The sequence below is a fragment of the Panthera leo genome, chromosome C2 (assembly GCF_018350215.1).
Source record: "Panthera leo isolate Ple1 chromosome C2, P.leo_Ple1_pat1.1, whole genome shotgun sequence".
In the NCBI taxonomy this organism is placed as follows: domain Eukaryota; kingdom Metazoa; phylum Chordata; class Mammalia; order Carnivora; family Felidae; genus Panthera; species Panthera leo.
The window spans coordinates 70,266,969-70,280,090 of NC_056687.1; the positions used below are offsets into that span (position 1 = coordinate 70,266,969).

The following is a 13,122-nucleotide window of genomic DNA, read 5'->3' on the forward strand; positions in this document are numbered from 1 at the left end:
TAAACATTTAAAAATAAATAAATAAAGTGTTACTGATTTTATGCCTACTTATTTTAGCAATTATCAAGTTTATACCTTTGAATTGTGGATATTTAGACTATTTATATTTAGTGTGTTTATTGATATAACTATATAGGTATATAGGTAGAGCTAGGTTTATTGAGAGAGAGGTGTTGGAATCTCTGACTATAATTATAAACTTTTCTATTTCTTTTTGCAGTTCTGTCAGGTTTTGCATCATGTTATTTTAAAGCTCTGTTTCTTTTTTTTTTCTTTAATGCTTATTTATTTTGAGAGAGAAAGAGAACATGAGTAAAGGAGGGGCAGAGAGAGAGGGAGAGAGAGTCCCAAGCAGGCTCCACCCTGCCAGCACACAGCCTGATGTGGGGCTTGATCTCATGAACTGTGAGATCATGACCAGAGCAGAAATCAAGAGTTGGACACTTAACCAAATGAGACACCCAGGCACTCCTCAAAGCTCTGTTCTAAGTACATAAATGTTAAGGTTTGTTATATCCTCTTGATGAATTTTTCCCTTTATTTTTATGAAATGACCCTCTTTATCCTTTACCTTTATGAAATGACCCTCTTTATATCTCTGATAAGATTCTTTTCTCTGAAATCTGTTTTGTCTGGTGTTAGTATAATCAGTCCAGCTTTGTTTTGATTCATGTTATCATGATATTATCTTTTCCCACCCCTTTACTTTTAACTTAATTGTGCCTTTATTATTTTTTTTAATGTTTATTTATTTAGGCAGGGGGAGAGTGCAAGTGTGTGTGTGTGTGCTAGCTGGGGAGGGGCAGAGAGAGAGAGGGAGAGTCCCAAGCAGACCCCATGCTCAGCATGGTGCCCTGTGTGGGGCTTGATCTCACAACCATGAGATCAGACCTGAGCCAAAGTCAAGAGTCAGACCCTTAACCAACTGAGCCACCCATGTAACCCATGTGTCTTTATATTTAAAGTAGATTCCCTATAGGCAGCATATAGCTGCTTTTTTATTGAATCTGACAATCTCAGAGTTTATACCTTTGAATTGTGAATATTTAGACTATTTATATTTAGTGTGTTTATTGATATAACTATATAGGTACATAGGTATAGCTAGGTTTATTGATACAGCTGTAAACCACCCTTCTGTTTTTTGTTTGTCTTATATGTCCTTTATGATCATTTTCCTTTTTCCTGCTTTATTTCTATTCGAGCCTTTCTTAAATTCAATTTTATTTTCTTTATTGGCTTATTAGCTATAACTCTTTGTTGTATTATTTTAGTGGTTGCTTTAGGACTTGTAGTATACCTTTGTAACTTATCATGGTCTACCTTTTTTAAAATGTTTATTTATTTATTTATTTATTTTGAGAGAGAGAGAGAGAGCGTGAGTAGGGGAGGGGCAGAGAGAGCGAAAATCTTAAGCAGGCTCCACACTGTCAGTGCTCAACCCCATGAACTGTGAGATCAGGACCTGAGCCAAAATCAAGAGTCAGTCGCTTAACTGAGTGCGCCACCCAGGTGCCCCTATCGTGGTCTACATTTAAGTGATGTTAGAGTATTTCACATTAGTATCAGAAACCTAAAGCAGTATGTTCCCATTTCTTTCCTCCTCCCTTGTGCTGCTGTTGTCATCGATTTTACTTCCACACGTCTTATAAACCTTACAAGTTGTTATTATTTTTTGTTACCTTTTATATGCATGCTATATTTTTCCTCCTAGACTATAATAAGCTACTTGAAAATGAGATTAGAATCTGAATTAGTTGGCATTTAATAGGTGCTCAAAATGCAGTTTTTTCAATGAAAGCTAAAAGAGAAGAAGGAAGATGGCAGCAAAATGGCTTACCAAGGTGAAGCCCTGGACTGGCCCGACCGATATAGAAATACACAATGGCAGCAACACCCATGTTAATGAGGGTATAGACCCACTGGATCACAAACATGATGAGAAGGGACCCAACAGCCTGTGGAAACAGAATACGAAGGCAAGTCACCTAATAGTTTATCACGTGGTAAGCAAGTCACAAGGTAAAGACTTCAAGAAACAACAGTCCCTCTAATCCACCTCTGATCACTATAAATTCTAAATAGAAGTTCACACATAATTCAAAAAACTGCACTTAAGCAGATAGTTGAGAAGACACCCACCCAAAAGTACCCTGTAATCAAAACTATCAATAAATATCCTACCCTAGCTCCTTGTCCTACTTCTCCCTAGAAGAAACAAATTAGAGTGAAATTATGCTAATTTGGTATACCTAGAAATTTAGTGACCCAGAGGTTATCACAGATGATTAATTATTTTTTAAAGTAAACCACTGATTGAAATAAGTGGTTCATTAAATATAATCTTGCCATTTGTAATCCCATCTAAAGTCTAATGTAACACACTTAAATCACATTGCTCCTAATTAAGGGTGTCCTTTTTCCTCTTCCCTCTGCAGCTCCCTAGATCAACATCTCTACCTGAATTCTTTCTCAAGGACAATTGAGATAAAAATGAGGTAACTCACCCCTAACAGGGAGACCCAGGGGTTGCACATGTGGGTGTAGAAAGAAATTGGTCTCCTCTGGATATCTTGGTCCTGGAGCCTAGACTTCAGGAAGAACTCTAAAAAATAAATGAGCCGAATCCTTGGTTACCAATTTGTTACCAAACCCTTTTCTATTTTTAAGAGCAAATATCTATGAATTCCTCCTCTCCAGTTTTGTAACTCAGCCAAAAACAATCTCCATTCACCTCAACTATTAACTCCCTTGACCACACTTGAGGCTAGTAACTTTACATCTCTTAAATCATGATTTCAATCTATCTACCCCTGCTTATCACTTCTTTTTTCTCATTTACTCTGCTGTCTCCCGCCTCAACTGTTCATAGCCTACAGAGGGATCTCCAGTCAATTTGCCCTGGTATGTTTTTGCTTTCTATTACTTACCTCCTCTTTTCAGTACCCTCTTACCCAGCTAAGATTCTATGATCAAAGACTAAGAGCATTCCCTTGCTGACATTACCTGCTTTCACACTTCCACACTTCCACTCCTCAGTGGTCTTACACCTAGTCAACTCATTCTCCTACTCTCTGATGTAACAAACTTATGACCTCTTTTCTCAAAAGAGAGCTTTTATATTCTCTCATCACCAAAGCTACCAAGCCACTTGCATCTGTATCCTCTCTTCTGCCCTCCCTCCTTCTACAGTGGATGAATATCCCTGGATCTTGCATAAGGCACATCCCTCCACTAGTGCCCTGCTCAAGGGCTTTGCTTTTGCATCATCACTTTTTTCCACCAAATACAAATATACTGTAACTTCTCCCACCTAAACAAATATTTCCCAGTCATCCCTCAGCTACTGCTCTATTTCTTTATCTTCCTTAGAGCTAAATTTCTCAAAAGAATTGCCTATACAGTTTCTACCTCCCACTATTTCCTCAGCCCACTCTTAAGATTGTAAACAACACTAAACTTCCCTTCCTACAGTTGCCAATGACGTGAAACTTCAAATTCAATGGTCAACTCACAGTCCTCATCCTACTGGACCTTTCAGACAGCATCTGACACAAGTGATCTCTTTCTACTTGTTGAAACACTACCTCCTCTTGGTTTCTAAGATGACTTGCTCCCCTTGTTTTCCTCCTATCTCACTGGCCACTTCTTGTCAGTCTCCTTTGCTGGCTTACCACCTCCTTCCAGCTTCCGAATATTGGAGTATCCCAGCATTTATTTAGTCCCCCGCAATCTTCTTATTTCCATATATATTCACTCCTAGGAGATCTCATCTAGTCTCAAATGGCTTTAAATACTATCCACGCACTGATGTTCCAAGTTTATATCATCATCGACCTCTCCCTTGAACTGAAGTCTTGAATATTTAGTTGTCTTCTTAATATCTCCCCTTACATGGCTAACAAACACTTCAAGCTTTAACATGGTTAAAGCAGAAATCTATTTTCCCCAGGTCTTCTCAATCTGAATAAATGACACTACCATTCACTCAAATATCAAAGATTTATCCTGGACTCCTCTTTTTCACATACCTACATCTATTCCATCAGTAATTCCTGTTGATCCTACCACCAAAATGTATCCAAAATATGACCACTCCATTGCTCTCCCATCCTAGTCCATGTCACTTTCATCTTTCATCTGATTTACTGTATTGTGTTCCTGTAGTAGAAACCACAGTCAGAGTATATCCAGGATCTCTCACATCTAGGTGTGGCCAGATGACTAGGTTCTCACTACTGGAATGTGAACAAAAGTGATAAATGTCACTTCTGCACCAAGGTCTTTAGGAGAATAGGTATGCCTCTTGTTTGTGCCTGAAATATGAATATGGTAACTGAGTCTTGACTTTGTATGACAAGGTACTAAGGGATAGTAAAGTCAAAAGAATAGAAGGACCCTGAGTCCCCGAATCAATACGTGGAGGAGAGCCTTCCTAGACTATTAGTGCAAGTGAGAAATAAATTTCTGTTGTGTTTGAGTCACTATGTTTTTGGTTATTGTTATAGCAGTTTAGCCTACCTTTATATATCTTCAACAGGGTTTGGTTTGGTTTTAGTTATCTCCTTAAAGCCTAAATCTGATCATATCACAACCCTGACCTGCATGGGCCTTTCCTCACTGTACTCATCCTATCCCTCTCCCCTGGCTCATTGCTCTCCAGTTGCTGCTGGACCTCTGCTGTTCTTGGAATTTGCCAATCCTATTCCCACCTGTACCTTCATACACACCATTTCCTCTGCCTAGAACTCTTCCCCAATATCTCTGCATGGCTCTCTCTTTTATACAATTCAGTTCTCCATTAAAATATCCTCTTCTCAGAGATATCTTTTCTGAAAACCTATCAGAAACAGTAACCTTTCTCTCCACCCTAGTCTCTCTCTCTATCCTGTTACCTTGCTTTATCTTTGATAGTACTTATCACTTACTGACATTACAGTTATATATTTCTTTGCTTATTTAGTATGTGTCTTTCCCTACTAGAATGCAAGCTTGATGACAGCAGAGGCCTTCTATGTCTATACAGAATGTCCCCCATACCTGAAACAGCATTTGAGATGTAGTAAATATTCCTTACAAGTGGTTAAATGAATAAAGAAATCATCTTAGCCCCAAGGTAGACTTTATCCTTTCAACATCTGTCTCCCTTCATTATGTGCTTCCTACTATTATACTTATCTTTTGTACCTCCATACCTTGAGGGCAATGACTGTTTTTTACATCTCTAAATGCCAAATCTTGGCATTTAGAAGTTTGTGTATCAGAAGTGCTCAATAAATGTCTCCTCATTAACTGTGGATTAAAATAAATTCTGCCAAGGTTTATGACTGATTTGAATTAATGGCTTTATTACTTTTTTAAAAAATGGGAATACTATTGATTACCATTAATCAATTGTACAATTTTAACATGCCCAAGGCATGATTCATTTTTTTAATCATACGCTTAGTGAAATACAGTTGTCCCCTCAGTTATTAAGACGGAAGAGTATTGTTTAAGGACTTAGATTTTTTGCCTCTCTGAGATCTGTGAAATGTTAAGCTCACCCTTTCCCAGTTAATCTCAGTCTCACATAACCTCAATTACACTGTACCTAAGGGAATTGTATGTATGTGTGTATGTTTTCTAAGGGCTCTGAGGGGAAACAAAAGGAAGGGGTGTGCTCTCCAAGCAAGCACAGTGCAGTTTTATATGTCAGCAATGTGAGGGAAAATTCATGCAAGGATTCTCAACTAACCTAACTAACTTGAATAGGTACAACAAAGCAGGCAGACAATTTTTCTGAATTCTGAACAGGTATGGTTTCAAAACCCTTCCAAAATGACTAAAAAAATTTTTTTCTCTTGTCAAGGATTTTGCTAGAAGAAGCAGGTCTTACAGACTAGTGGTGGGAGAGGACAGTCTCTCATGTTATAGATTCTAAAATAATAACCAAGAAAGCAATAACCAATAATAACCAAAGGGGTGCCTGGGTGGCTCAGTCGGTTAAGCATCCAACTCTTGACCTCGGCTCAGGTCATGATCTCATGTTTTGTGAGACTGAGCCCCACATCAGGCTCTGTGCTCTTAGCACAGAGCCTGCTTAGGCTTCTCTCTCTCCTCTCTCTGCTCCTCCCCCACTCTCTCTCATGCTCTCTCTCTCTCTCAAAATAAATAATAAATAAACTTAAAAAAAGAGAAAGCAACTTTACTTTATCACACCTTAGTTGCAAAACAAACAGGTACACAAAGTTATGCATTAGACATGTTAAAAATATCAAATATAGGGGCGCCTGGGTGGCTCAGTCAGTTGAGCATTGGACTTCGGCTCAGGTAATGATCTCTGTTTGTGAGTTCGAGCCCCATGTTGCACTCTGTGCTGACAGCTTAGAGCCTGGATCCTGCTTCGGATTCTGTGTCTCCCTCTCTCTGCCCCTCTCCTGCTTGTTCTTTCTGTCTTTCAAATAAACAAAAATTAAAAAATATGTATCAAATATAATAAACATAATTATGTCAATTCTTAAAATAACAAATTAAGTAATTTGATAGAAGTTACTTAAAATAAATATTAAACCTGATTTGTTCATTTTAGCCACTCTGACTCAGTGTGGCTTTGATTTATATTTCCCTGACGATGAGTGACTTGATGGGGGGGGGAGGGGAAGTGGGTGATGGGCATGGAGGAGGGTACTTGTTGGGATGAGCACTGGGTGTTGTATGTAAGCCAATCTGACAATAAATTATATTATAAATAAATAAATAAATAAATAAATATTAAACCATCTCTGAAAATGCACTCCATATCTTTATCAGAATAAACAAACACATAGTTTTAGTTAACCTGTACAAACCAAGAATGTGCATTGCTATAGTCCACAAAGGATCATGTTTCAAGTCCATATGGTATTTTATTAAGTTGATAATATAATTCTTTTAACCACTTTCCAAACGTTGCATATTTAAGTTATTTCTAATTTGCTACTAGCACAAACCATGCAGCTATGACCATCTTGAACACATTTTATGGTTTATTGTTTGATTTTGAGTTGTTTCCTTGATATGCAATTCCCCCAAACAGATTTACAAAGTTAGGGCAATGAAATAGTTTTATATTTCTTGTTATATCATGAAAGATAATTCTCCAGAGAGAATTAACCAAAGATGTTATGTCAACTATACTTCAATAACAAAAATTTAAAAAGAAGAAGGAGGAGGAGGAGGAGAATGAACCAGAGGGACTTTCAGCGATGGCAATGTGAAGTGGTCAGTGAATCCTCTCCACAAGAAATAAGTATAAAACTGGTCAAAATAATAAAAAAGTAATCATTCAGCTCTAGAAGTTACCAAATGGGGACAAAAATTAAGAAGTATTTATTTTTCAAAAACTGATGGAGCTGAGGGTCTGAACAGTGAGAGCCCATGGCCTGATCTCCCATCCCCATTCCCATTCTTACCAGCATGGAGCTGGTCAGAAACCAGCAGTTTCACTGCCAGAGGGGGCAGACTTGTGAGTTGTGCCTTTATAAGCTAAACATGGTGAGTATAGTAGAAAACTGAAAAGGAAAAGTCCTCAGTTTTGCTAGCCTGAGGTTGCAGACCCAGCTAGGGCAAGCAGTGGACCATCAGAAACTTAATGGGAAGATCTAGAAATGAGAGAGTCACAGAAAGACTATGGAAGGACTATATCTCCCCACATTTCCCTGGATGACTGAAAAACTATGCTCCTGCCTGGGGAGGCCAAACTGAGACTGGCAAAACCAGGAAAGACTGGAAAACTAGCTGCAACTTTGACTGCTTCCCAACCTATACACAGATCCACTGGCAAAGGGTGAAGCCTTATGGGCCACATAGGCACAAGGGCAAACTCCTTAGAAGCCAGGCTAAAAGTTAAAAATAAGAATAAAAAACTGAGTAGAGACATCAGAATCCACAACCACAGAGGAGACAGATTCCAAAGTTCAAATCCAGGAAATTTACTAAAACAAACAAAAACGTGGAAACATATATCAGAATCAGGAGTTGCCACACTATGTTATCTAAATTGTCTGGTTTTCAACCCAAAATTACAAGACATGCAAGGAAACAGGAAACTGGGGCACCTGGGGGGCTCAGTCGATTAGGTGTCCGACTCTTGGTTTCAGCTCAGGTCATGATCTCATGGTTTCTTAGGTTCGAGCCCCACATCGGGCTCCAAGCTGACAGTCCAGAGCCTGCTTGGGATTCTCTGTATCCCTCTCTCTGCCCCTCCCCCCACTTGCACTGTCTCTATCTCTCTCAAAATAAATAAACTTAAAAAATATAAAAACAGGAAACTGACCCATGCTCTGGAAAAAAAAAGCAATCAAAAGAAACGGACTCTGAGTGGGCCTGCACTGAGTTTAGCAGACAAAGACTTCAAAGCACTAGTATAATAAATATGTTCAAAGAATTAAATAAAAATACAATGTCAGTGACTTAAGAGAAATATGATGGCAATGACTTTCAAAATAGGGAATATCAACAAAAACATACAAACACTTCAAAAATGAAAATTCTATAGTTAAAATGTACAATAACAGAAATAAAAAATTTACTCTATGGGCTCAACAGCAGATTTGAGATGGCAGAAGAAAGTATCAGTGAACATGAAGATAGATCAGTAGAAATTATCCAAACTGAAGAACAGAGAGGAAAAGGTAGAAGAAAAAAGAACAGAGCCTCAGAAACTGGGGGGGGGGGGGGGGGGGAAGAAGGGGGAATGTAAAGTATACTAATTAATGTGTAGTGGGAGTCCCATAGAGATGAGAGAGAAAGAGAAGAGCGGAAAAAATATTTGAAGAAATAATGGCTCTCAAATTTGATGAAAAACTTTAATCAACAGATCTAGAAGTGATAAATCCACTGGAATTGCTTTCAGCAATGTGTTCATATACCTGATAACCACAGACCTATTTTATTTAATTTTTTGATGGCTTAATAGATGTGCAATGATATTTTGAAGGTGGTTTAATTTGTATTTATTGAATTAATACGATGGCCTAGTTTATAACAGATACTAACAGCTAGCAGCATATACCTTGTATAGTGGTTCAGAACACAAGTTCTAAAGTGAAAGGACCTGTGTTCAAATTCTGGCTGTCTCATATCCTGAGCAAATGTTTAACTTCTCTATGCCTCTGTAAAATGACAATAACAATGCCTAAGTCTGAGCTTAGATGAGATAATCTGTTAGGTGCTTATCTCAGTGCCAAGAACATGGGACATGTTTGAGAAACACTGGCTATTTTTAACTACTAACAATATTTTACACTTAACAATAAAAGTTAGTTTGTTGAATGAGCAATGAATGAATCTGGGCATTGATTTTTCAAATGTAAACTCCATATTCATCTGCATGCTGCTTTTTAGTAGAATCTGGATTTTGACCTTCCTATTTTTAAAAATAATATGCATTGGAAGGTATGCTTTTATCGGCCGTGCTTGTCAGAATAATTGTTTCCTTCTGTGACACTGTGTTGTACAAATGTTTTTTATTTCTATTTAATCAGATCCTTTTTGTCTTTGATGATAGTCTTCAATAGTCAGAAATATCTCTCTTGCACAGCTGTTATAAATAAGGAATTCATGGCTATATAAGGTAAAGAATACAGCCCAAGTTAATCTTTTTGATCCATTTGATTTCAACAATGTTTACTCAATAGTGATTTGATTCTTATTATTGTATGACATCTGGTTTGTCACAGATTAGGTTCTTATCATAGTGTAATTCTTTCTATTCTACTTTACTGATCAATGTTTCATTTTTTTGAAGTTAATATTTGCTCAGTTGTGCATCAATTTAGCCTTTACTGAGTGTTTGCTGCATGCTGTGTACTGTGTGGGAATACTGTGATAAATATAAGGTGGAAAGACATAGCTTGTGACTAAAGGAAGCCCACAGTCTAGGGGCGAAGGAATAAAACTACTATTTCTTTTCCTCAAGACAGACAGACACATGGGCCTGAAGACAAATGTGTAAAAAATTCGATATAAATGTATAAAACAATGTGTTAATTCTTTATACTGCTAGCATAAATCAAATGTTATACTTGCACAGGAGAGGAAATCAGGAAAGCCTTCTCAGAGGTAGTGTAAATGCGTATGAAAAGTTGGATGGATTTTAAACTATACATTGGAGTTTTCCAGATGGAGAAGCGGGAGGTGAAGCAGCTGTGAAGACAGAGCAGCATATGCAAAGGCGGGAAGGGATAAAGAACAAGATGTGTTTAGGGCATTCATTTAGGACTAACTGGAACATACATGGGCCGTCATGAGGAAAACGGCCAAAAAGGTAGTACAGAGCAGGATTGTAAAGAACCTTGCAAATCCCACCAAGGATCTTGGACTTTAGATGGAAGAGATTTGATTCTAGTGAAGGTTTTTAAGTAAGAGAGACATGATAAGAGTTTTATTTTAGAAAATCATTCAGTGGACAATGGGAAGGAGAAACAGATGTGGGAGAATCTGGAGGCAGAACACTGGTTTGCAGACTTAACAAGAGTCTGGGTGCTGTATAGGAAGGGTCTGCACCAAGGTACAGGCAGCAAGGATGAAGGACAGGGAGTGGTCAACAGCTATGACATTTCTATGATTGAGCAACTGGGCAGCAAGCACCTCATTGACTAAAGATTGCAAACTGACTGCACATCTCTCCTGGAAACCCACTGAGAAAACAGAAAAGGAATTAGATAGGCATAAACCCACAAGCATAAGGAGAATGAGGGAGGAAAGATAAAAACAGGTCTTGGAAGATGGAAAGGTGACAGGGGAATGGTAACAGAGTGAGCAGAGCAGAGAAGGATGAATTCTAGGCCCTACAGACAGGGTACCAGCAAGGAGCAGCCCAATGCACCCTGGCAGGCCCCAGCAAAGTTCAAGACTAGGCAGTGCCATGTCCCTGGGAAGTGGTAAGGTAAAGGCATTTGGTTCCAAGACTGTATCTGAAATAGCTGGAAATCAAGATCGTTTCTTCTCCCCACACAGCTAGGTAATAACTCCTTTGCCTGACCCCTTTCCTCTGAAGAAATAAAACCAGTGAGTGCCTGGACTTGGGACACCAGGCACAGCAAGAATGGGTAAATGGAGCTAGAAACTGGGGAATTGAATTTAAGTCTGTATCCTAAACAATGAGACACACTAACTCCCCTACTTCCCCCTGCTCCCTGAATGCATGCAGCCATCTGGGTAAGACAAGAGATTAAAGGAGTCTCCTCTGGAGGAACTAAAGAGTCCAGAGGTTTTGAAAACCTCTAGATAGTCACTTTTTGGGATCCTCCTGTGCAAAAGCTAGCCTACAACCTAATCATTATATAGTGAGGTGCCCTAATCAACAGGCCCTGACCAGTATACAGGTCTTCTAAACAACTTTTTAGTACTTCACTTCTAAGTAGGAAAAGAAATCAAAAGTTCAACAGACATTTTAGTAAAGCCTCTGAGAGAGAGAGAGAGAGAGAGAGAGAGAGAGACCAAGCCAAAGAGAAAAAGATCTAGAGAACACAAGTCAGTAAAAAGAGCAGAAAAAGACTTTAAAGGGAGAATAAGTAATATTACCAGAGAGATAAGATAAGCCATTGTATCCATAAAACAAGAATGAGATGACATTCAAATAAAAAAAAAAGGATAAGGAAAAATTGGGTTAAACCAAAAGCTCTTAGAAATTAAAACCATGATAATTGTGGCACTGACTGTCATTACCCAATCTCTCCCTTCTTTCTTAGGAAAAAATCCACACCATTTCATATGAAGCAGCAAAATGATCAGGTAAAAATATATTTCCTAGCCTTCCCTCTGAGAGTAGCTGGAAAGGCTAGCAAATTAAGTTCAAGGCTATACAGCTAGGAACAACACTCAATATTGTATGTCAGAGCAGTCTAGGAGGGGACACTCCTGCAGCAGGCACCAAGGTCTAGATGCTGAATCCTGCCCACTGACTCTGAAAGCACTGGACACTGGAGCCAGGAATGCAGCCATCCTGCTGCTACCATAAGGCTTTTAGAGAGTTCCTAGAAGTCACCACTTCTTCAGGTTTCCAGTTCCCAGTTCCAGGTATAAGGAGGGCTCATCTGATTGGCAGAGCCTCAGCCTCATGCCTGAACTCTTGGATATAGGAGAGGCTGGAAAACTGTGTATCTGACATCTTCAGTTTTGAGTGTGAAAGGCTTGCTTTTCCTCTCACCAAGACTTGTAACACCGGAAATTCTTCAAACATAGGGAGGTCATTCAACACTGGGTAGGCAAAAAAAAAAAAAAAAAAAAATCCACTGTAATATTGTATCCAGAAAATCTTTGTTCCCTGGATCTGACATAGAGTGTGATAAAGAGAAATTCCAGGAGTTTTATAGCAGGCTTAGAGAACAGATAGTCTAGAATGGAACAGGATGACAGCCATTAGACAAAGACAAAAAAAGAAATGAATATGTTAGATTTCTGAAGAATTCAAGCATTTGGAAAATAACATTAAGAGGCATTTGACATATCTGCCAGAGTATTTAGAGAAAAATGATGACAGAAAACCAAGCAAATAAAAAGTAAGGCAATTACTAACTCCAGGAAACAGAAAAAGTTGTACAAAAAAGGAAATGTAATCATAGTGTATGTAATATGGCTCAGAGTTAACAATATTTACTTAATCATAATAATATGAATACTAGCTATTAAGTTAATCAAAACTGTGATATAAGTACACCGGGGATATTGGATGAGAAGTCAGAGTGGCATAAATGTGTTAAAACTTCATTTACCATAGAAAGTCAAATGAGGATATCTGACACTGACATATCAAAAAATAGAAATACAAATATATTATTTAGTCACATGAAGGTTAATAAAAGAAGCAACTTTTTGGTTGAAAGTGGGATTTTCTGGGAGTGGGACTAGGGTACAAGGGATGGTATGGAAGAGTGAGAACTACTATTTCTGATTATGTTACTTTTAAGTCTACTTGGCATATTAAACTGTACACTTATTATTTTGATAAAAATAAAATAATTCTTAAAATTTAATAATGCTCCTATCATTAAAAATCTCCCACCAATTCATAGGTAAAGAAGGAAAAGCAAGTGTATGGAAGAATGTAAAGCATTTGTTTTTAGACATCTCTTTCTACATCTGTCTGTCTTCTCCTCT

General features: G+C 38.2%; 1 protein-coding gene across 1 annotated transcript in view; it reads right to left on the bottom strand.

Annotated features, from left to right (window-relative positions):
* The window catches only part of SLC12A8 (solute carrier family 12 member 8), a 145,910-nt gene that overhangs the window by 12,167 nt on the left and 120,621 nt on the right, over positions 1-13,122 (bottom strand). Inside the window, exons 11-12 of the mRNA XM_042903005.1 lie at positions 2,508-2,605; positions 1,841-1,958 (exon numbers count right to left, since the gene is read on the bottom strand). Of these exons, the coding sequence (XP_042758939.1) occupies positions 1,841-1,958; positions 2,508-2,605 (216 nt within the window). The remainder of the gene's footprint in view (positions 1-1,840; positions 1,959-2,507; positions 2,606-13,122) is intronic.